Genomic DNA, 21,833 nt, shown 5'->3' with positions numbered 1-21,833 from the left:
CTGAGTACCTGTGCAGTGTCCTAGAGGCCTTTGCTGTCAACAGAAAGGCCCCTGGAACATCCAGACCTGCTTTTCATTGACAGAGCTCTCCCAACAGAGTTCTTTCTCATGGTGAACTGCTTTGGCTGTTGACAAAACCACTCCATTCATTCAACTTACTGTCAACAGAAAGTGTTTCGCAGTTTGGACACTCCCTGGGTTTTGTTGGCAAAAGGGCCATTTTGTCGACAAAACCCTGCAGTCCAGACATAGTCCAATAGATGCTGCTTATTTTTCAGAAACAATTACAGAAAGTCATTTTCATAATGGTGGTGAAACACCATGAATGTTGATTGGTGTATCTAAATGACATTTCCGGAAGTATAAAGTGGAAATGATGTCACAGTGCAGTTGTTCAGGTCCACAGGTGTGACACAGAGTTCCTGCAAGTAATAGGATACCTAATCTAACTTATTTGTAATGTTCATAACTTGGACCCTACCAATTTCAAATGCAATTTTATGGTCATAGGATTTTAAAAATCATAAATTTCATTACTTCAGCTATTTAAGTCTAAAATATCACAGTGTTGTAATTTTAGGGGTCTAGACCCAAAAAGGAGTTTTGGGGTAGGGAGTGTTATATGACTATTGTAGTGAAGGTTGGGGAGCATCTACCTTTACTTCTATGCTGCTGCTGCTGTGAGTAATGATGGTAGCTGAGTGGGAGTCCTTCTCTGAAAAGAGAGCCACTGCCATAGTATATAGACTAGCATGGCATTCTCTCTGTTACTATAGAAACAAGGTTGATATAGTATGGAACTGTCATCCTTACCACTGTGCTCCGGCCTGTAAAGCTGAGCCCTCAGTCAGCAGCTGCCATTCTCCAGCTGACCAGCTTTGAAAGCAGCACAAAAGTAGAGTGGCAATACCTAAAGACCCCTAAAATAACCTTGCAACCCTCGTGCAACTCCCTTTTGGGTCAGAACCCCAATCTCAGAAATGCCGGTCTCCCCTCTGAAATCTATGTAGCACAGGATAAAAGCACAGAAAAGACCACAGGCTGGGGAGACCAGATGTTAAGGTCTGAGACATATGTTTCATGGCCTTGAATTTGGCAGATCTGTACTCCTAACACAACAGAACAGTCTAAACAAAAGTTGTTTGTGAATTCTCTACAAAAAAGCCCATCTAATTAGCTAGTATTGCATTTGTAGAAGAAGTTATTTTATATTGGGTGGATGAGACTTAAAACATAATACTATAGTATTATCCATCGATCAAGGGGAACATGAATGCTTTTCATTTATTTATTTATTTATTTATTTATAAATGAATTACCAGTAACTGGATCCATCCATTTATTTCCTGTCAATGGGAAACTTAGCAACAGTTTCAAAAATGACCTATGTAAAGTGGAAATTTTTAAAATGTATAGCATGAACCTGCAAACGTGCTTCAGTAATTTACTCACACGAGTAGGTTGGTTTGAATGAGCTATTAATTCGAGTAAAGTTATTCACATGCACATGTGTTTGTAGGATCAGGTCCTTATTTTTCAGAAATTCAGAAGAAGAAATGCCTTTTAGGTATATGAAATACAGTATTGCCCCATTGGACTAATAGCTATATAGAATTACATAAAATAAAAATTTATTTTTATGCTAATAATTTATATTTTTAGAATATCATTTGTGTCAAGTTAGCATCGATGAAGAAAAATATTATGTTCCTTATTATAAAGAAGTAATTGCATTAAAAATATTGAAAGAACAGAAAATATCCTGTATATCACTAGTAACAGTTGGCTGCATTCATCTAGAATGGACAACTGCCAGCACATTAACATGAGATTCCAAGAATAAACGCTAAAATATGCACCAATGTACTAAGTAGAAATTTTGTTTAAAAATTGATGTAAATTAATGCATTGAAAATATTGATTTTTATGACTACACTGAAAATAGACTAGATGGGAGAGGTAAAATTTTGGATCAATTTCTGTTAAAGGCTAGATTTATACTACAAACTTACATTGTATAACCACATCACTCTGTAAGTGGAGGGGCTGAAAAATCCATCTAATTATGCCAACCTCACCTGCCAGCTAGACAGTGTTATATTGACAGGAGAGCCCACACAGACATAGGTACCTCCTCTCATGAAGGTAGATTAACCACGGCAAAGGGACAAGCTCTCCCTTCAGTGTAGTAGTATTTTTATTACTACAGTAGACCTTTATTGTGTAGACAAGCCCGGAGGCAGGCTTTTTGGCATACACAGGGCTCCTTTTCAGGTCTGGGAAAGGTACTCAGAGCATCACAGCTCAATACAATGGCTGTGGCTACACTAGTCCCCACCTTCTGAAAGGGGTATGCTAATGAGCCATATCAGCAGATGCTAATGAGGTGCTGCCATGAATATCCAGTGCCTCTTCAGCATAATGGTGGCTGTGTGCATTTCAAAAATGCCACTTTCAAAATACATGCTGCTCGTGTAGACAGGGGCCTTTCCAAAAGACCCCATAGATTTCAAAAGCCCCTTCTTCCCAAAACCAAATGAGAAGAAGGGGCTTTCAAAGTCCAGGGGTCCTTTCAAAAGGCCCATCTACAGCACTTTTGAAACACATCGGACCACCTTTATGTTAATGAGGCACTGCATATTCATAGCAGTGTATCATTAGCATCTGCCTAAGTGGCTCATTAGCATACTGCTTTCAAAAGGTATGGGCTAGTATAGCCACAGCCAAAAGGTTTAGCAATATTAGTTACTATTTCAAAGGACCATGCATGGTAAAGTGGCCAATGAATATATCTCCTGTCACAGGAGGGAAAGGCCAAAAAAAAATGCTGATGGTTACTTTATATTGAAATTGTGCATATGTGGGGATGGGGTAGGCTACTTTGTACATTAGGCTTTTGCGTTAAGGAGCAAGGAAACTACCAGGATTGATGTCCTAAGCAGCAAAAAGACCAGTCAATGGAATAGTCCTAACAATGGAATTCTCATGTTCACTAAGTTGGATTCATGAGGTATCTAACACCACAAAGATACCTCACATGTCCTAAACTTAAAAATTATCACTTATTCCATTTCTCCTTCCCTCCCATGCAGTACTATCTCACTTAGGAGAAGCATATGCCTGCTATGTGAGTCACTTGTTACTCAAATTTCAGAAAGCTGTCATATAACAAGATACATTTTCTGACTTGATTAGTCCCAATTCAACAGGAAGCACCTAATCCCCGTACCTCAGATTAAATTGGGGGGGTAGTCCCACTCCCCCTGCAAATTATAACTAGAACCCAGTCAGTACTACAATACTTACACCATGTGGTCACCCACACAATGCTTGACTGATGATGCCTGAGGTTTTTTGCACACAACCTGTGTGGGGCAAAAGAGGAATGGACTCCACCTATCCAGACCAAAAGAATAGCTGCATAGGCAGAGCTCTTGCCAATGAACTAAAGCAGGTTTTGAATGCAGCTGGCCTTGTGTCAGCCTGTCCACGATGCCCTATCTCCCTCCTCTCCTTCCCCCAAATATTGCTGCAGAGCACAGTTCCATAGCCTGGAGGAGGTGTTGAGGTGTCCTACTGCCCTTCTGCAGCCCTTCCTGCTGTATTTCAGGCTTTCCACAATCACGTGAAGAGAAAGAATTCCCCCTAGTGAGTTCCAAAGAGAAAAAGGCGTTGGTTTCTGAGTAAGTACATTAGTTCTACTCCGTAAGCAGGACAAAATTATATTTGAGTCAGTTATTTTTCTGAGAAAATGAAGGTTCTTTACCAGAGCAAATAAGGCACATAACATCTGCTTGCTATGTGTGAGAGAGAACAGAGAAGAGAAGAATCAGAATGGGCTATGAAAAGTTCAAATGAGATATGATGAAATGAAAACCATTAACAATATGTAATTGTGGCAAATTTTACCTTTGTTTTTGTTTTTGTTTTATTTATGTAATACATGATGAATAGTAACAGAGAGGTAGCCATGTTAGTCTGTACTCCAACAAAACAAAGCACCAGAAATGCAGCATTTTAAAGACTAACAAAATGATTTGGTGATGCGCTTTTATGGGACAGAACCACTTCAACAGATCAATTTCATTTCCGGCCAATATATGATGCTAACAGTCAGTCTTTACTGAGCAGGGCTTTATTCACTTTCATAAAAAATTGCATCAAAATCATTTTGGTGGATTCCAAGACAATATTCATACCATTATTTGCTTATATAGTTACTTCACATGAACCAACAACTTAATACTGAGCATCCATCTAATTAAAAATGGATCTTTAAAGCATTGAGAAATACACAATGCATAGAACACTCTGCATTGGGTCCTTTCTGACTCTAAAAAAAAACATGGAAATAAATCCCACCTAATTCAGTGAAACAACATCAAACCAGAAACAACATATAAATGAACCAGTAAGACTTTAAATAGGGAAATGTCAGAAGACATAAGTATTAGTTTGGGTTTTAAATTGGAGCTAAAACAGCAAGACTTTCCTTATTTTCATGGTTGTTCACGTGATCAAAAAAGATGATGATTTAGACTGCTATGCAGTTAGAGGGAAAATCAACAAGAATTTAAAGAATTTTAACACAAAATGTTATTGACAACAGTCTCAATTCAACTTAATTTTAGGGCGCACTCAGAAATAATGATCTGCACCTGCAAGCAGCTTTACATAGGGAACTATCAGTATCTTATCTGTGATCTTTATGCATAAATTCGAGGATTTGGAAGGTCAGCAATGTAGCCACCACACAGATAAGTATTCCATGCAATCTTCATTTAGAAGGCAGAACATACATTAAAATTACTTCCATATGCAGCTCTATACAAAGGCAGGCTCATAAATATGAGTATCATCTACTAAATTTAATTACTTTCCAGTGACTTGCATGGTGGAATTGTGGCTACTAAGCAAGGTAAGCTTGAATTAAAAATGTCATGGCTAAGGTACAACTACTAAATTGAAGTACTTACTAATTAAAGGCAGCTTCCAAGCAGAAGTACACATAAATATATATCACTATATTACATGCCCTTACTATCTCTCATTCAGTCACAGACCAATGAAATTAGAGAAAAATTCAAAGAGCAAAATATGAATTCAGATTTCTTTAAAAAAAACTATAGATATGTAGATAATTAGAGATAAGTCTGGAACAAAAGCAGCATACAAATCACCGTGACTGTCCAAACTACTTAGGGTTTATTATCTGGGTCTGAATCTTGCAGCTAGAGGCAAAAGGAGAAAGGAGTAGGAAGAAAGATGGTGTGATCGATTATAAACATTCTATATGAGGTTTTAAATCACACTACACCCAAGCCTCCTGGATGAAAGCTATTATGTAAACAAGGGACTATGATTATCAGTTTTCTATCCATTTCTTTTTGGTCTCATCTCTTTATAAAACAACTGCATTCACTTACAACAAGCCGCTGCATCTTCATCACTTCCATCGGAACAGTCGAGGTGGTAATCACAGGTGGATTCCCTGGCAATGCACTGACCATTGGCACAGGAAAATTCTTCTGGTAAGCAGAGCCTTGGTGATTCTGATGTTGCCCACTCTGAGAATTGGAGGTTATCCAGACAGATCAGCCCTGTCATGCTCTGAATAGTTCCTTCAAACACAAGCTGTGAGAATTGTTAGTGTTTAAAATATTTGTAGAAATCTCATGGAATCATAGAACACTAGAACTGGAAAGGACCTCAAGAAGTCATTGAGTCTAGTGCCCTGCCCTCATGGCAGGACCAAGCACCATCTAGACCATCCCTGACAGATGTCTATCTAACTGCTCTTAAATATCTCCAGTGATGGAGATTCTACATCCACCCAAAGCAATTTATTTCAGTGCTTAACCACCCTGACAGGAAGTATTTCCCAATGTCCAACCTAAACCTCCTTTGCTGCAGTTTAAACCCATTGCTCCAAGGAGAACAATTTTTCTCCCTCCTCCTGGTAACCTTCTTTTAGGTACTTGAAAAACACTCTCATGTTCCCTCTAAGTCTCTTCTTTTCTAAACTAAGTTCAGTTCTTTCAATATTCCCTCATAGCTCATGTTCTCTAGACCTTTAATCATTCTTGTTGCTCTTCTCTGGACCTTCTCTAATTTCTCCACATCTTTCTTGAATTGTGGCACCCAGAACTGGACACAATACTCCAACTGAGGCCTAGCACTGAATAGAATAGAAGAATGACTTCTTGTGCCTTGCTCTGAACACTCCTGTTAATGCATCCCAGGACCATGGTGTTTTGTTGTTGTTTTTTTTTTGCAACAGCTGCACACTGTTGACTTATATTTAGCTTATGAACTGAGAAGAAAATTGGTATTTTTCTTTCACAAATCATAAGGCGATTTAATATAGATGGGACAGGTAGCTCTCTTTTATAAGACTGCTTATACTGCTTATACTTTGCAAAACAGTTTGGGCTGAAATTTCCCATTGTCTGCTTTACAATGAATGGTTAGTTTCTAAAGTCTCAGTTAAAATCATCTGCTTCCAAGAGTGTGACTAGAGAAGAATGTATTGTTCCCCAAACCTTTTTCCCCACACAACTGGTTCATTGGGAAGATACAGCCCCTCTGAAATTGGCTTGAAATTTGGCATCAGGACCACTGAACCATCTGGGATTCAATCCTGTGAAAATGTGCCCAAATTTGGTGCTAGGATGGGAGGGCAGTGGGCAGATATTGGTCAATAAGGATGCTGGTGGGCGGAGATGCTGGAGGAACCTTGGCTGCCAGTGAAGTTTATGGGTCAGTAATTTTTTTCATGGGTGTTGCAGGGCTGGAGCACCCATGCAGTCTGTGCTTATGATAATGTATATATCCAAGGAGAGCAAATTAAGGTTGCATGGGCAGCCTTAATTCTGACATTCCATAACTTTTGAGTACAGCTTCAACATGCAGCTTTTGTTTATTTTTTGTTTTATATAAAAACAACTCATAGCCATATTTTTATTTAACAAGTCTTATTCTTTATTTAGCTCAGCATCAAGTTAGCTATTTTATGATTTTGTTACCACACAGTAGCTGTGTCTACACTTGTATTCCTCTTTCAAAAGAGGAATGCAAATGAATGAAATGAAAAATGCAAATGAGGCACTGATTTACATATTTGGTGCCTAATTTGCATAATATTTTCAAAAGAGCTTCTTAAGAAAAAAAGCAGTGTAGACAGGGCTCTTTCAAAAGTAAACCCATATTTGAAGGAATCCTTTTTCCTATTTTGTTTCAGAAGCCCCATCTTCACTGCTTCTTTTCTTTTAAAAGAAGCTCTTTAGAAAAGAGGTTATGCAAATGAGGCACCAGATATGTAAATCAGTGTCTCATTGCATTTTCAATTTCCTTCATTTGCATGCCTCTTTCGAAAGAGGAATGCAAGTGTAGACACACCTAATCTGTGCAATATAAGGTTTTTTTTTGTAGTTTTGCTGATTCACTGCAATGAATTCATTCTAGTACACTCGAGACTAGATCGATACCTTTCAGTATGTGTAATGAACCAAATATTGGCTTTCCCCAGAAGCTTTAAAAATTATGTGGTTTGCATACAGCTTACATATAAAATGCCAGAGAGACATATATTTCTAAAATGCAATCACAAATACAATGTTACTACAACAAATTTAGAAGAGAAACCTAATAATTCACTGAAGATTTTAAGAAATAAATACTGGATGTTTTTTTCATTAGGAGTAACTCCACTGAAGCTACTGGAATTCCACTGAACGTTAAATGGTATAAGAAGTGAGAGAAACATCAGGGCCAAGCTCACTACTGTATGGGGAATACATCTTTCTACACATTTGTAATTAAGGCTAGAGGCTGCAGGAAGTGTTTTGTTATACCATTTTCCATTGACCTTATAACCAGAGCCTAAGTTCCACTCAGCTAATTAAATATAGAGTCACTGAGAATAAACATGGTTTTAATAAGTTCTCTTAGTTTTCTAGCAACCTTAAAAACAATGGAGGAACTCTATGTATTTTCAAAAGACAACTGCTTGCCTTCTTCACTCATACCTTTAATTTTTTCAGGTTTGATGGTAGCTGCACCTCTCTTCTGACCCACTCATTGTTAGTTGACGTGTTGGATTCCCAGAGCACTTGTTCATCCTGTCAAATGTAGAATAAGAAGTTACAAAGAAAAAGTTTACCTTCCTGTGTATTATCAGATTTTTTTTTTTTTGGCCCTTGATATTTTCATACCACAATCAGAACTTTCTGTCTGCCTTGTCATTTTCCACAAAGAAACATATTTATTTGTAATCTTTACATAACGCTTCCATCCTGGACTCTAGGGGAGAGATGGGAGTACAAGACACATTCACAATGACTAAACAAGCTAATTGCTTAAATAATCAGCAGATAAGTTGGCAGCAGCAAATTTAATTGCTACACAAATTACCACTGTTTTCTGTTGAACTCAGCTTGAATGTAGTGACATATGGGTTCTCATTGAAATCAAAGGCAGATCTCAGACAGACATTAATGCGAGGATAATAGGGGTCCTTATGAGTTTGGGGCTGTTGATTCATTAGCTATTAATTAATTATTATTGTTTTAACTAAGCTTAGTAATATAGGTTACCAGTAGATTTAGTCTTAATACTTACAACAGAATCTAGGACTTGTCAAAAGTGCCTGATCTCCCATGGTCCAGCAAATTCTCTCATTTGGCAATGGTCACATCCAGAAGATGCCGGACTAGAGAGGGTCAACCTGTGTTTTCCCATGTAGTCACCTCTCTTTATAAGATGCTTGTTTGAAACTTGTATTAGTTTTCAATGGATTACTCTGCTTACTCCATCTCTAATGCATTCCTTTTCTTTTGCTCATTTCCCCAATCTCCTCTTTACAAGCTTTTACAGATCTATGGGACTTTTAATGATTCAGGACTGGATAGAAAGCAAAATTACTGCTGCTTAAAGCACACAGACTGTGCACACACTGAGCCCTAGGACTGACAGTTTGATGCAAAATCAAAAAATTACTCTCAGTTTAATATGTATATGGTTTAACAGTAAGGCTGTGTTTACACTGAGCCCTGGTGCCAACAGTTTGATGCAAATAAGCAGTATCAAAAATGTAAATGGTGACTCATTTGTATATTCGTGCAGCTAATGTGCATATTCATAAGGTTACTTAGTATTTTTTTGAGGCATAAATCAAGCAGTGTAGATGTGGCAGCTGCTGACAAAGGGGGTTTTTGCTGGCAGAACCATGTCTACACTGCTTGATTTCTGCTGTGGATATGCACATTAGTCTCATGAATATGTATATTGGCTGCACAAGTACGTAAATGAGCCACAGTTTTGCATTTTTGAGCCAGCTTATTTGCATCAAGCTGTTGGTACTAGGGCTCAGAGTAGACACAGATTCACAGTTAAACCATATGCATACTAAATTGAAAGTAATTTTTTGAGATGGACATGGGCAAAGTTGTAGGAGCTTTTCATCTTTCCAACAGTGATTTTGAGCTACCCTTACAGGTGACAGACAACCATATTTTTCCTTTAACTATTTTTTTCCAGCACCCTAGTAATAAAAATAAAATATTCATTATTTTTTGACATTCCTGTACAGGTGCATTCACACAGTGCTGTGGTGACTGCACCTATTTCCCTCCTGCTTTTGTCATTTCAGTGAATAACATGGAACAAGTACTTGTTTTCCTCCCTCCCCTACCGCAGCCCATGTTGACTAAGCAATCACTTTTCACTCTGCCTGCAGGCAGTTTTTTGTAAATGTTATTTATTGAACATTTCAAATCCTCAATGCATGTTTGTGAGGCCTTCATGTACAAACCTAATGCAAGGGTAACAATTAAGTTATCCTTTACTGCCTTCTCTCCGCCTGTTCTGTAGACCATGTAATAAAACAAAATCACTCCAAAAATAAAATATACTTTTAACCTGTTTTTATTCTTTTCTCACCAGGGCTCTTTTCTGTGGTGAGTAAAAGCTATGAATCATGTAAATTATTCATGAAAAACTTTCTCAAAAGTATTGCCTTTCATGAGCTGGTGGCTCAGTTTTTTCAGACTGATTTCTGGTGAAACAATATTAACCTACAAGAAAAAGCACTCTTTGGGGGTTCCACTGATCACATCTGCGCACAATACCCACAGTCACTGCTTGGTTCCTTTAATTTTCAAGAAGGAAAGGGCTTTAACCCCTTTGCCCTAGTTTTACTTCTTGAGGAAACAACATCTGCAGTGAAAGCACATGACTTAGAGGCAGATTGTCCTGACTCTGCCACAAACTTCCTGGCCAATCTTAGGTAAGTCAGTCTCCAACTCTGCAAAAACCTAAGCGTGTACTTAACTATAGGCATGGTGCCTACTCCAAGTGAAGGCAATGTAACAAAATGCTTAAAGTTAAGCATATTTGTAAATCTTTATAGGAATGGGACTCAAACACTATGTGCCATTTCCCAATCTATAAAATGGGGTAATGGTGCCCACCTTTTTAAGTAGTTGAGAATACATTAATGAATCCAAAATGCCTTAAGGTAGAATGCAGTCTACAAGTGGCAAGTCCTGACACTGTATTAACTCTGAATGCATTGAGATGGGTACCGTGTGCATTAAACTAAATCTTTTCTGTCCTTCCCCATGTGAAACAGACAGCAAGATAAGTTGCTGTACTTCACCCTTTCAATGGGTTTCTGGATCTGTAGGATCAGAGTAGGTCTTGGTGTTCATTCAATCCTTGGTCTTTGCTGAGATGACCAGCAAGGAGGATGGTAGTTTTAATGATACACACACTTGTCCTGTAAGAACTGAACTGAGATCAGCTCATTTCACATCAACCACCTGAGATACCTAAGAGTCATCAGATGGGATCAATTTGATATCTCTAAATATGAACTGTACTGAAACTGATTCAGATATGGTAAGCTCTATTTTCTGCTGGCACGCTAAGAACTTTTGTAACTTCATCTCTCCATTCTTCTGGTCGTCCAGCCCTAGATAACACTCTGCCCCCACTTCTGGAGATTAAAAATTGTAATTTGGTAACAGATCATCTAATCTAGTTCCTTTTGAGTATTTCCCTGCAGTTCAACAGTGTTGCTGGCTTTTGCACGTGGAGCCATTAGAATTTCATGACATTTCTGTTGCGTGAAAAATCAACAGCCCGAGCAACATAGTTATACCAACCCTTCCCCTCTACTCTATGCTAACAGCAATATGTTTATGGGAGAGCTTCTCCCACCAGTGTAGCTACCATGTCTAGTGGAGGTGGATTCAATATGCCAAGTGGTTCCTCTATTTTTATCACCTGTGGGTAGAATAAATTTTGTTGTGTGCACCAAGGCATGTGTGGTTGTGAACCCCCAATAGAAATGCATATTGATGACTGTGGGCGGCCAGAGGTGTTCAGCTAATTACCTGAGCAGCACCTGAATCTCTCCTGGGCAGCTGCCCAAGTGCTCAGCTCACAGAGAACATTGGCAGGAGCCTCTTCTCTGAAATGCTACAGTGGTGCAGCCATAGTGATGTACATGAAGACAGTCCCACAGATCACACCACCACTGGGAAGCTCTTTCTCATATGTAACCATGAAAGCAGCATGACCAAGCTCTCCCACTTTTTGATATGCACTGTGGGGGGTGGCAATTTAAATTCTGTAGTGCAATCATTAAAATATGGAGAACCATTAATTAACGAGACCAGATGCAGCGGTCACGCATGGCGTGAGTAATTGTACGTGACAGTAAGTTCTTAGACAGGAATATTACAAGGGAGACATTTACTGAGGATTCTCAGTTGCATCTCAACAGGAGAATGTGTCCTCATTACATGTCATGAGGAGTCAATTAAGATGGTCTGGGAGTCTGAGCCAATATTCATACTTTAGCTCAAAATTAAAATGTAGCACCCAACTGTTGTGAGTGTTTATCACAAGAAAAAGGGAACTGTGTCATAGAATAAAGTAAAAAATGTGAACTGCTGCTAGACGAGTTGCTCCCAACCATGCGGAGATCTGAGGCAAGGATCTTTGCTGTGTACAGTCTCTGCACTGGGCACAGGCACAGTCTGAGCTGCCAACTACCAATGCTGAAGGGAGCCAGCATGGAGGGAAACACACACTGGATCATTTTAAAGTGCACCACTGGTGCTGCTGTCATCTTCTCTCTAGAAATCCCAGAAGGCGTTACCTCCAGCTAAGACAGCAAACCTTCATCCTAGGATTTAAAAGTCATGGGCCAGGTACTCCACTGGTTTGAGTCAGTGTACCTCCATGAAGTGTAGTGGTATTATGGTGATTTACATGTGCCGGCCCCGGTCTCTCCCTTAATGTGGAGCATGAACATATGCTACTACAGCTTGCACGTCCTAAAACTGGCACTCTCTGGTCTGGCAGCATCCATGGTCCAGCAGAACCACAGATGCTCCTGGACCAGAAAGCCTGGGAGCCTAAGGGCAGAAGGGAAAGCCAGGGCCAGAGGCAACAGCCTGGCAGCCCGGCTGGGGGCAGCACAGAATCAAGGCCAGAGCCCCACACCAGCCCTGGGGACCGCAGGGCCATGGCTAGAGCCAGTAGCCCATGGCAGCCCTAGGGCAGCGTTGGGCCGGTGTCAGTGCCCCATGGCAGTGCAGTACTGGAGCCAATGCCCTGTGGCAGCTCTGCAGGGCTGGAGACAGTGCTGGTATCTTGCAACAGCAGGGGCAAATGCAGTATGCCTGCTGGCGAGGGGGCTTAGAGGCTGGTGGCAGGGGTCTTCCCCTAGTCCAGCAAATTCTCTTGTTCAGGACCAGGGAGGTGCAACCTGTAAACAAGGCTTCTTGGATTGTTTTGTTTTGCCTGGCAAGAGCAGGACTTTCTTTTTTTTTTTAGTCTGCACATGAAAGTTTTTCCTTACCTTATTAGTGTACAGTACCACTTTGAGAACACTGCTATCTGACATGGAGTAATAAAATTGAAAATGGCAATTCTTGCCAATGCAGTGATATGTGGTGCTGTTAAGATAAGCACTTTTGTGTAAAGTGCTGTCGTTAGCTCCCATACACACACAATGGCCTGAAAGAGAAACAAAAAGAAAAGAAAAAAATGTGTCATTTCCCAAGACCTCCCTCTCCCTCAGTCCTTAAAAAGAAGGAATAGTGGAGTCCTGTCATCAAAAAGTCAACTGATTGTTTCAGTACCACCATGATCCAGTTATCTTGTTCTCAAGTTATGAACCAATGGGAATTTCTTACCAAAACACTACCACAATTTTGTCTATACTAAAACTCCAGCATCTGGTATCTGCCTGATGATATCCTAAAACTATTACCTCAGATGGTAGATCTCAAGCTATAACGTGCCCCATATTCTGTTTAGCTGCTTCACATTTTCAATCATTCCAGACCTAATAATTGCTGCTTTTATTTGGTTTGCCTTACTTTCTTCCCAGCATGTGTGTAGCAAATACATTTTATAGTAAACCTGCTATAGTTTCTAAAGAATAAAATAAGGGGGTGGGAGGAAATTTTTCACTCCTACAGAAAACACCATGCGGTGTAAGAGCTCTGCAGAGCTTAGAAAGGTTCTGTAGTTCTGAACCACGATGCACACACCGGGAGTGTTGGCAGCCCATTGTCTTTCCATCTGAAGCTGGAAACCAATTTGGGCTTTTCTTGACCTATTGCCCCTTTTAAAAGCGCTTCTACAGGGGCCTAAAAGAATCCCTTTTGTCCTCAACAGTCTTGCTTTATCTGTAAAAAATAAATAGACAAGACACTCATTCTTTATGAAATATAGCACAGCTTTTTTTGCTCCCGAGTCATCGAATATTTGGTATTTTCTGGAAGCTCCCAGTTAATACATTCATGACATCCTTGTTTGTTGTTAAGTCTCATGCACCCACTTCTACCTTCTGTAAATATACTTTTGACCTACATTTAGACGATACTCCTGGAACACTTGAAACTAAGGGAGGGAACAGCATTGCATTAAAAAATGTTTACAGTAGCTACATCTACACTACAGCATGTTTTCGAAAGGCGATTATCCAGAGGCCTCATTATCCCCAGCCTTGCTCTGGCCTATTTATACCTGGCCTTGCAGATTTCCAGGACCAGCATCTGAAGATGTGAGTTAACTCACGAAAGCTCATGCTCTAAACTTTTCTGTTAGTCTATAAGGTGCCACAGGACCCTTTGTTGCTGCTACAGATCCAGACTAACACGGCTACCCCTCTGATACTATCCAGAGGATGTACTCCAAGAGATCATCTTTTGAAAGAGTGTGTCCACACACAAAAAGCGGCTCGCCCTTTTGATCTGCTCTGTTGACAGACCAGCCCATTCTTTCGAAAGAGAGCATCTGCACAGCTCTGGGCACTCAATCAAAACAACGGGCCAGGAAAAGCCACAGGGGGAGCTGCACGGCTGACAAGTCCTTCTGGGGCCGCAGCCAGCCACTCCATTAAAAGGCCCCGCCCCAACACATTCATCCTGCACACGCTAAGGCCTTCAGAGCTGTCACAAGACCTGCAGAGACTGGACAGCTAATGCACAGCCAGATGGACTGACACCAGCACCTACTTCTGGCCATTGTGAATGCCATAGTTGGCCTACTGGCCATGGCAGTTGTAGACACCTTCCACCTCCTCCTGGGCATGAGCGCCCCTGCTGGAGCCATGCAACTCCTCCTCACAGGTGCCCAGTGACCAGGGCATTTTTTCCAGCAGAACACACCGGAATGGAGTTCTGACACTTTTTTTTTCCCAGTGCCACCATTTTGGAAGCTGGAGGGGAAGCTCCAAGCTGCATGTGGTTCTTTAAGGAGCCACTTGTGGCTCCTGCTGCTGCCACCACTCATGCCTCCAGCTCTCTGCCTGCCACGTTGAAAGAGTAGGACTTATTTAATCGGCTTAACAGCCAGCAGGCAGGATCCACCATTAAACCAACTAAATAGAGTGCTCTACTCTTCCTGTGCAGAAGAGCACTGGGAACCAACCCTTCTGTGCTGTATGTGGAGGTAGCTGGAGCGCTGAGGGAAGTCACACAGCCACAGTGAAGAAGAGATGGCAACCAGAAGCACACAGAACTCCTGGGTAAGGTAAGTGAATCCTGGATGTTAGTGGGGTGGTTCGAGGATGCGGGCGGTCGAGCCTTGGGGTGGTTTGGGGCTATGAGGCGGTTAAGCCTGGGGTGGGCAGGGTGCTTTGGGACTTCGGGGGGGTTAAGTGTGGGGATAGGTGAGGCAGTGTTAGGCTGTGGGGGTGGGGTGTTTAAGCCTGAGGGAAGTTTGGGGTGTGGGGGGTTAATCCTGTAGATGGTTTGGAGCTGCAAGGGGGTTAAGTCTGGGGGTGGGGCAGTTTGAGGCTGCAAGGAGTTCCAGCACCTTTTTTTTTTCTAGAAAAAAAGCATTGCCGGCAACTCTGAAGCCACCCCGGTAGCTCTGACTGCGGGGAGCAGCTGGTGATGGAGGAGTGGGATGATGCCAGGTGGCTCCAGAACTTCAGGATGAGGAAGCAGACTCTCCTGGAGCTCTGCCAGTGGCTCGCCCCTGCCCTGAGACACTACAATGTGTGAATACGGACCACCGTCCCCCTCAAAAAGAGGATCGCCATAGCTGTGTGGAAGCTGGCCACCCCAGACAGTTACCGATCTGTCATGCACCGTTGGGGCTGTCCTCATGGAGGTAAAGCATGCTCAGGTCACTCACCCACTGCGGGAGGGGGCCATTGGGGACTGGGGGCCAGAAGGAAGCATGGCAGACTGGGATCCCTGCACTCCCCATCATGCCCTCAAATATGCACATGCCCTCCACCCCATGCGGGTTGTCTGATCCATCAACACCATGCTCCTACAAAGGATCCTCCATGTTGGGGACTTGGATGCAGTCATCTCCGGCTTCACAGTGCTCGGGTTTCCAAACTGCTTTAGTGTCCTGGATGGGAGCCGGGCCAGGAGCTCCTGGAGGGTGACCAACATGTCCCAGAAGGTCCCCATTAGTTTACCCCAGGCCATCCGCCACCAGGCCACGTCCTTCTTTTCCACCCAAAGGCACCACTCAACCACCTCCACCTGGAGACGGACGGTGGTGGTGTGGAGCACATCATACACCATGCACATCTGGGCCCTTCCGGTGCAGGACCACAATGGTGCTGGTGGGGGGTGCCCAGGCCATGTCCTCTGCCTCCAGTGGGCTGTCAGCATGACCAAAGGGGTGGGGCTCTCCCGGCCCTCTGACAGCGCAACTGTATGGATGGAAGGGAAGAGACAGATGGCACATCAGTCCTGCACCACTGGTCTGGGGGCCGTGCCTCCCACCTCCTGTGAGTAACAGCCCCCACCCACTGTCCAATGGCATGGGGGATTGCAGGCACTGATGGGGTCCCTGCCCCCATGGGACCATGCAAGGTCTGACCGTGCCCAAGCAGCTCGCTGTGCTGTCCATGGGATAGGGTTCTGAGTGTCACTGGCAGCTGTTACAGCATTCTGGGAGCCACAGCCAGCTGGGCTGTGTCTGACTCAGGTGCCCTCGGCATTTGCGTGGCCCACTGGCAGCTGTGGTGTCCCCACCCCATAAGCCATACTTACTGGAGGGTCCCTCGCTGAAGTCCAGAGATGCCTGGCTGGCCATCACCCAGCTCGACAACTGGATGGCGAGTCTATCACAAGGTCACCCTCATCACTGGAGACCTTGGTAGCTGGTTCTAGCTCCAGGTGCTTGAGGCAGCCCTCGGTCATGGATTCTCTTCGTCCCTGGGGTGTGACTTATCCATCACAGTGGCCAGGATGGCAGGCAGAGGGGAACTGTCCCTGGGCCCCAGAAGGCTGCGAAGCTTCCTGTACTAGGGGCAGGAGGTGGACCCTGCCCCTGACTGGCTGATGGAGTCCAGGGCCCAGACATAGCCCTGCTGCAGCTCCTTTACCTTGCTCTGCACCCAGTCAGGGGTGCAGAGAGGGTGTTCCCAGGCAGCCAGCCTGGTTGCGAGCTGAGTGAAGGTGGCCATGTTGCTGTGCTTGCTGCCTGCCCCCTGCAGTCCACAGTCTGATGAGGTCCCAGAGTTCTGGATCTGTCCAAGACAGTGCCCATTTCTTTGGGGGCTGGCTGAACTCCTGTGAGCCCTGGGAGGGCTCTGACAGGGGGCCCTGGGGCTCCTGAGGGAGCAGCCTGTTGACCCTCTGGCATCTGGCCTGCGGGGATGATTGAGAGGGTGTGCTGCAAAGGGCTCATGCTGTGCCTGCTGCTAGCATGCTGTCAGCTTCCTACCACAGAGCTTCTGGGTCTGTGTGGCTTTCAAGCCAGCCAGGCACAAAGATCATAGAGTCCCACTGCCACTGGCTGGGGCATCTCTGCTCGCCAACTGGCTGGCGCCATGGAGGATCTTATTTCGAAAACATGGCCCGTGATGCACTTACATGAGTTTTCTTTCGAAAGAACTTTTTGAAAGGGGCCACTCTTCCTGATCTGGGATCGGAGAACTGCTGTCAGAAGGGGCACTTCATTCTTTTGATTTACTTCCAAAAAAGTGCGCTTTGTGTGGAGATTCTCCTCATGCACTTTTGAAAAAGCCTCCGGTTTTCGATTGCTCTTTCAGAAGCCCTCTTCTCTTGCAAAAAAGCCACATGTTCCACCACATTGCTGGTCTTTTGCACTTGTTATTTAGGGTTCCATATTACCATATGTAATGCTGTAGCCAACCAGGCTCGGGTTCCCCAGAAACGAGGCTGCACCCAGAAGGCGAGTGCTATATGTGGTCTATTGAAAGTATGTGACACCTGTGATGGGAGCCCCGGAGATGCCACAGTCACCAGTGGGGGAAGACCCGACGCGCCAGAGCTTCGCTTGGGGAGAGGCTCTGTAACAGGCCTCCTAACGCTAACTGATAAAGCTCAACTCATTAACATAAGATTGCCTAAAATTGCCTATGCATTCCTATCACTATCTCTTGTGGCCTACTGCCAACCTAGCCTTGAAGTCTTGGCAAGTGCGCCTGGTTCTGCAGTAGTTCCCCTAGCAGTTATTTTGCAGCTTTTCACTTTGCACAGACTGGTCTGTTTAGACTCTCCCGAGGATTCACAGAGCGGTCAGACTGTACTCTCAACCGTTACAATGTCTTCCTGCACCCTACAAATGCCAACAGACCTGGCTTGCTGGCCCCAGGGATAGAACTGCTAGCATAGGGTCTAAAGCCCTGCACTCTACTGTATAAGCTAAAGGCCAGCTGGCTCTCAGCCAAGGCTGTAGAGCAGAGACTTCACTCACCCCAGATGAGGTCTCGGTGCCTCTGGGTGCGACACATACATACTTGATATCCACTTTTGTGCCACAGAGTATGCTCAAAGTTCAGAAACATTCACTATGTATTACAGCATTTACCTCTGATTTGGAAACACAAGTTCAGTTCCCCTTCTGCCTGACAAGAGCAGGGCTGTGAATTTGCATCTGCTGCACAAAGCAGCTCTGTAAAAGCCAGGAGGAAAGTACGTTCCCAGTTACATTTTACAGATCATTACAAGACAGCTGAGAGGGAAAGGTAAAATGCACATTTCAGCCTCCCCTCTAGGGTCTGAGCATGGTTATCACCAGGAGATCACATCACCACCGTGCTGTGGTGTACAAACAGGGACAAAAGTCTGTATTCTCCTCTTATTCTCCTGTATTCTCCTAGTGGTCTCTTGAGGAATCCAGTCATACTATTAGGCAGTGCCCTTGAGGAAAATATCTGCCTGGAATCTCTTCTCCCCTCTTATCAGTACAACACAGGAAAGGGGTTGGTCCTTATTTTAGAGTCTTGACTTGGTAGCATGGGAACATGATAAACAAGCGCTGATGGAAACTTTCTGGATAAGCCTAGATAGATTTATGTGTCTCCACCGCAAGAACAGCAAAGCTTTGTTAGGAAATTGGAGAAAAACTTGTTAAAAGCAAATTTTAAACTTTACTGTCAGAGGACAGATGTACAGTATAAGGCCACTACATTTATAGCAAAAAAGAGACAATAAACATTAAAAGGAATTCAAACACATGTCCTTCTCAAGAAAGTTTAAAGAGGTCTTTTATTACAAGAGTAAGGCCACTTCTACACATGCCACTTTCTTCAGAAGTAATGAGCAGCCAGGAAGATGCTAATGAGGCATGGATGTAAATTTCTGATGCCTTATTAGCATATAGTCATGTGATTTGGAGTCTGGAAGAAGTTCTTCCAGACTCCAAAATAGCCGTGTAGAAGCGTGGCCTGCAGGGATCTCCCAGAAGGAAATCCTCTTTCTGGAAGCCCCCTCTTCCTCAAAAAATATCTGGTAATAGAGAAAAAGATACAATAAGGATAGAAATTATTGTTCGGGGTGGGGGGACTTTGGAAGTAGAAGCTAGGAGAAATGAAGTAACAGAACAAGTGGGTAAAGAAGCAACACTGCCAAAAATATAAAAGTCACCCAAGGTCAGAAAATATTTAATTAAATTTAAGAATATCCAGGATTACTCAAATCCTATAACCAATTCTTTCTTTATAAATGTAATTGGCTGGATCTTAGTGCTGTAATTTTGTCTTCCACCCCCTTCCTGTCTATGGAGGTGGAAGCTTCCATCAAAATCACAAGCTAAATCTTAGTTAAGTTCTGTTTGCACACCTGAACTTTACACAATGCATTTTTTTTTAGATTTTGCTACGCTGAATCTCTGCTTTTTAGCATTGTAGCCATTTAGATTACCTTTGCTCTCCCTTTATAGCTTGAATGATTAGCAAGAAAAGAAATGATATAAAAGTAAATATCAAGCAGAGATGAGCTGAACTGGTTCAGAATTGTTGGATGCCTTCCAACTTTTATGAACAATTAATTTCCGTACATTGCTGTGTATTTTCTCTCAAGTTTCACCTCTATAAGATGAAGTGCTTAGAGCAGCCCCAACTCATTTTTTTATGGGAAATATATTCAGCCTGCTCAATTACCTGTGTCTATTTACCCATGTAATGATATCCAAGTACCTGAATGATGGGCATTTCAGAACATGTTCATTTCCAATAAAGACTAATTAAGGAATTAAATTTGACCCAATCACATTCCAGCTGATAAAAAGGGCATTTAGGTCGCTCAGCACCCAGGCTATGTCTACAAGAGAAGCATCTATCTACAGATGTTACTGTCAGAAGAGATGTCCCGACAAAACTTCTGTAGACAGATCACATCTACACATAAAAGTAGATCAATATTTTGATCCTCTTCACCAGCTGAGGACGGCTTATAACCCGTAATTGCCACTTCCCGTGTTGTTTCCATGCTGTCAGCAAGGATGGAGTGTCCTCTCCATTTGGCATCCTCTTAAACACTGCTTTGCCTGGGCTAGTGTTTGGAGCAAGTGCATTGCCCAAGCAGCACTGTCCCCCTTTTGGTCGCACCAGTTGAATCCAAAGGAAAGACAGAAGTCAGTACGTTTGGAACTGAGCTGACTGCAAGGAGATGCAGGAAAGCAGGTTTGACAAATCCTCTCGCTAACCGCCTTTGGGTCTCTGCTCTGGATTTTCTGTCTGGGTTTACTCCCATAGGTTTTGGATCTCCCAAACCTACCCACAAGGCAGTGGGGAATTTTCTCACAGGGTTGTCTTCCCTGGGGTGATGTAAGGAGTCACGATCCCTTGGATACCAGTGACCAAATCATGGCTCATATGCCATTTGGATTAACCAAAATTACCCAGGGATCCAAGTACCCCAGACCCTCATCTCATGCTGAATGAGGGGGCAGAAGCTGCTCAGTCTGAGGTCACCCGCCATCATGCCAGGGGGTCCATGCTGCCTGCCCGGTGCCCGTGGGCTGCTAGCGCTGCTGCCCCTGCTAGGGGCTCACAGAAGATCATGTGAGCAAGAAGAAAAAACACATAGTAAATGGCAGGGAGGATTGGGCCAGCTCATTCCTTCCCACCACCACTTGCTCCCCTGTCACTGATCTCCCATGCTGCCTGCAGCCCTCACCATGCCCCCAGCCCAGCCTCCTCCTTTCACCCCCTTGCCTGCAGGACCCCCTACATCTCCCACACTGACTCACACCCCACAACCTGGCCCACTCCCAACACCCACCCAGCCCAGTCCCCTAACTGCCCCCCCCCGAAGTAAGTTAAGGACTTACCACTGGTGCAGCCTGGAGGAGCTGCCAACTCTTCCACCGGAGCCACCAGTACCTCCAGCTGTGTACAGCAAAGCAGCTCCCACCACATGGCAGGGCAGCCATGGCTGCATGCTGCAAAGCAGCTCCGTTCGTGTGATAGGGCACCCACAGGCATGTGGTCAAGCACCTTCAGCCACGCTCCACAGCTCGCACCACACCCTCCAGCCTGGCCTTGTCTACTCCCAATGCTCACCAGCTCATAGCTTCCCCCCACATCCTCCAGCCCGGCCTGCTGCCAACAACCATCCTGGCCCAGTCCCTGAAGCCCCCAGCCCACCACAGCCCCCATCCCAGGTACCACTTGTGCGGCCCACAGGAACAAGCCACCACTCCTCTATCGGAGCCACCATCTTCTGTTCCATTACGCATTTTAATATCCAGAAATATGTACTATTAATAAGTGCTTATAGCAACCATGTTTGCCTACAGAGAAAATACTGTACTATCAACAGTGCTGCTGAGATCTGCCAAGGGCCCCAAGGCAAGGGAAAAGGTGGGCCCAGGTCCATGCCCCAAAATGGGCCGGCCAGTGCTGGAAGAGGCAGGGCCTAAGACATTCCACCCTCAGCACTGCTGAGATCACAGTACTTGTTGGTGTACTTTCCTATCAACATATTTTTCCTTGTTACAAAGTACTTTGGTATACAGAACTGAAAGTTTCCAACCATCTATTATTTTTTTAAAGTATCTGTTTCAGCTGCTGTGTTTTTTTGCAAGAAATA

At 43.7% G+C, this 21,833-nt stretch overlaps 1 protein-coding gene across 1 annotated transcript in view; it reads right to left on the bottom strand.

Moving 5' to 3' along the window:
* The window catches only part of MALRD1 (MAM and LDL receptor class A domain containing 1), a 532,671-nt gene that overhangs the window by 438,557 nt on the left and 72,281 nt on the right, over positions 1-21,833 (bottom strand). Inside the window, exons 8-10 of the mRNA XM_074985504.1 lie at positions 12,872-13,029; positions 8,028-8,120; positions 5,427-5,634 (exon numbers count right to left, since the gene is read on the bottom strand). Of these exons, the coding sequence (XP_074841605.1) occupies positions 5,427-5,634; positions 8,028-8,120; positions 12,872-13,029 (459 nt within the window). The remainder of the gene's footprint in view (positions 1-5,426; positions 5,635-8,027; positions 8,121-12,871; positions 13,030-21,833) is intronic.

The sequence above is a fragment of the Carettochelys insculpta genome, chromosome 2, assembly GCF_033958435.1.
Source record: "Carettochelys insculpta isolate YL-2023 chromosome 2, ASM3395843v1, whole genome shotgun sequence".
Classification (NCBI taxonomy): domain Eukaryota; kingdom Metazoa; phylum Chordata; order Testudines; family Carettochelyidae; genus Carettochelys; species Carettochelys insculpta.
This window is presented reverse-complemented; position numbering and strand designations above follow the sequence as displayed.